Source organism: Galeopterus variegatus, unplaced genomic scaffold (assembly GCF_000696425.1).
Source record: "Galeopterus variegatus unplaced genomic scaffold, G_variegatus-3.0.2 Scaffold17992, whole genome shotgun sequence".
Lineage (NCBI taxonomy): Eukaryota > Metazoa > Chordata > Mammalia > Dermoptera > Cynocephalidae > Galeopterus > Galeopterus variegatus.
In genome coordinates this window covers 1-3,307 of record NW_007744103.1, presented here as the reverse complement: position 1 = coordinate 3,307, position 3,307 = coordinate 1, and the positions used below count along the sequence as shown (strand labels likewise).

The window sequence follows — 3,307 nt, the reverse complement described above, 5'->3', positions numbered from 1 at the left end:
AAAACACACTAATAAAACAGAAATGCAAATGCGAATGATGAAAGAAACTAAATCTTAGCACCTCAAAAAAACCCACAAACATTGGACCAATAATTAAAGGAGAAGAAAGGAACAAATTATAAAACATCTACACAAAATGCCATAAAATGCTAGGAATAAAACAGTACATCCAATAACAACCCTAAATGAAAATGGTTTAAACTCCCCACTCCAAAGACAAAGACCCAACTATATGGTGTCTTCAAGTGACTCATCTCACCAGTAAAGATGCGCACAGACTAATAGTGAAGGGATGAGAAAAGATATACCACATACATGGAAACCAAAAATGGGCAGAAGTAGCTATTCTTATGTCAGATAGAATAGACTTTAAACCAAAAACCATAAGAAGACAAAGAAGGCCATTATGTAATGATAAAAGGATCTATCCAACAAGAAGACATAACAATCATAAATATACATTCACCCGACACTGGAGCACCCAGATATATAAAGAATACAGTATTAGATCTACAGAAAGAGGTATACCCCAATGCAATAATAGCGGGGTACCTGTACATACCCCTTTCATCATGGACAGATTATCCAGGTGACAAATCAACAGAGAAACACAGGATTTAAACAACACTTCACCCCTACTGTACCTGGCTGATATCTACAGAACATTTTATCCAACAACTACAGAATAGATATTCTTCTCATCAGCACATGAAACATTCTCCAAGATAGACCATGTTAGGTCACAAATTTGGTGTCAATAACTTTAAAAAAATTCAAAATCATTTCAACTATCTATTCAGACCACAGTCTTCTTGCTGGATAGACCACATTGAGGTATCACCTCACCCCTGTTATACTGGCTATCATCACAATGACAGAGAATAACAAATCCTGGTGAGAATATTGAGAGCTATCCAAGAGCTCCCCTTAGAAGGTGAAACTCATTTAGGCTTTCCTCACCTGCCATGAGAAAGGTTCCTGACTCCGCAACTCCACCCACCCAACTGTTCAGGTTTTAATTGATGATCCTTTCCTGAACTGATGATTCTAAACTAAATTATCCCAAATTGATGATTTTACTAACAATATCATCCCTTCTGTGTTTCTTAGTTAGGATTAGTCAGTAATGAAGACTATTTTGAAATTAAGACAAACAAACTGCATGACAATGATAAACACTCAATACTGTCAGACTTGTTTATGTACATGGTATTATCATTCCAGAACAAGTCATTTGTAACTAGATCAGAAGTTTATTTACCAAATCTCTATAAACAGATATATTTCAAGTGTCAACAGAGATTTCCATTTTAAACCGTAATCTATATATGATGTATGTGAAAACCGAAGTGATGAAATAGAGCAGCAAGTTAGGACAGACAACAACATCACAGCTTGATGATAAGGAGAACATATTTAGAGGTTTGACACCAAGTTCCCATGTACTCAATACTTCAAATGCTATTGGAGGCCACATGAGCAAGATCACTGCCACTGGCCTTAAACTCATCCGTGTTTATGATGTGGTCTGTCTGTCTGGAAATGTTATTGCTCTTCTTTGGACATGGGTTTTCTCATCTGTAGACCAAAGAGAATGGACCAAGTGATTTCCATCATTCCTTTCACATCCATGACTTTTTTTTAATAACTCAGTTTAATTATGTCTGTTCATTCCAGGGCACAACCATATTTCCATCACTGACCTCGGTGCTACATGATGACAAAGAATTCCCCAACCCAGAGATGTTTGACCCTGGACACTTTCTGGATGAGAGTGGCAATTTTAAGAAAAGTGACTACTTCATGCCTTTCTCCACAGGTAATAGAAATTCATTATCATTTGTAATCTGTAGACCAAAGAGAATGGACCAAGTGATTTCCATCATTCCTTTCACATCCATGACTTTTTTTTAAATAACTCAGTTTAATTATTTCTGTTCATTCCAGGGCACAACCATATTTCCATCACTGACCTCGGTGCTACATGATGACAAAGAATTCCCCAACCCAGAGATGTTTGACCCTGGACACTTTCTGGATGAGAATGGCAATTTTAAGAAAAGTGACTACTTCATGCCTTTCTCCACAGGTAATAGAAATTCACTATCATTTGTACATCAGGAGACAAGATCAGTTTTTGAGAACACTTGGAACTCACATGGTGCCTCCTCTGGGCTGGTAGAATTGTTCTTTGTACTTGATCAGAAGCACCATTCCCAACACCCACATTCTTTCCCTGCTCATGATACATCCTCATTCTCAGGCAATATTAATAGGGGGTTGACTGAATCCTTTCAAACTGAGAAAGTCAGAGTATAGGCTGATTGAATTCTGAATGTAGATGCTTCATTGAGCTACCCAAGAGCTCCTCTTAGATGGTGAAACTCATTTACACTTTCCTCACCTGCCACGATAAAGGTTCCTGACTCCACATCTTGGACTGGTGTCTGTGGGATGTTGCTCGCCATCCCCCCACCCCCATCCCAGGCTGAGCTTTGAGGATACAAGTATCCACAGGCATAGAATAGGTACCAAAGGGCTTCACACAAATTAGGGAAGCAGATGAGTAAAGAGATCATTTAATCCATTTGAACTAAAGCTATGAGAGAGGAAAGCACCGGCTGCTAGTCAGATAGTGGTAGGGTAGAAGGTACCTGCTGTTTTCTCTTTCATACCCCACAGAGAGGCATAACATGGAGTAGCAATATTCTAATAGCAGAAATGACATTTGAGTTGCCTCAAAGGGGGCAGAGAGAATGGGAAGTAGAAAAGGCAGGATATTTTTAAGGAGATAATGAATGACAGGAGTAGAATATTTGCCTTAAATCAAAAACATCAGAACCTCTTCCAAATAACCCAGGGGGTCAGCGGAACACAGGGAATGTCACAGGATACCCTACCAAGTTTCCAGAGCACCCTGCTCTTCTTCCAGTCTTGATCATATATCTTGTATATTCGGTCTCCACCCCTGCCATATGTGTGCTAAGTCTCTGGCCATGAAATCTGCTTCCTTTATTCTGTGACTTTTGATGTCTGCTTTATATCTAGTACTGTGGATACCCGATGATGAGGACAGAGACCTCCACTCCCTTCAAGAATTTACATTTTAACACAATAGAGATATAAATAAATAGAGAATTATGACTCCCGGTTATTTATGTTTCAACAGGAGCATGAACTTATGTTGAGATAACCATGAAAGGGCAAGAATTTATAGCTTGAGGTGATCTTGAAGAGTGTAAAGAGGAAATGAAATTTCACTGAAAGATGAATGTAGTATAAGAAAAGTATGTCTTGGCAAGAAGGA

General features: G+C 38.6%; 1 protein-coding gene across 1 annotated transcript in view; it reads left to right on the top strand.

Moving 5' to 3' along the window:
- Positions 1-2,089, top strand: part of LOC103582810 (cytochrome P450 2C42-like) — a gene marked incomplete at both ends in the record, with an annotated part of 14,239 nt that extends 12,150 nt beyond the window's left edge. The window contains 2 exons of the mRNA XM_008564302.1: positions 1,678-1,842; positions 1,948-2,089. Of these exons, the coding sequence (XP_008562524.1) occupies positions 1,678-1,842; positions 1,948-2,089 (307 nt within the window). The remainder of the gene's footprint in view (positions 1-1,677; positions 1,843-1,947) is intronic.
- Positions 2,090-3,307: the final 1,218 nt, after the last annotated feature.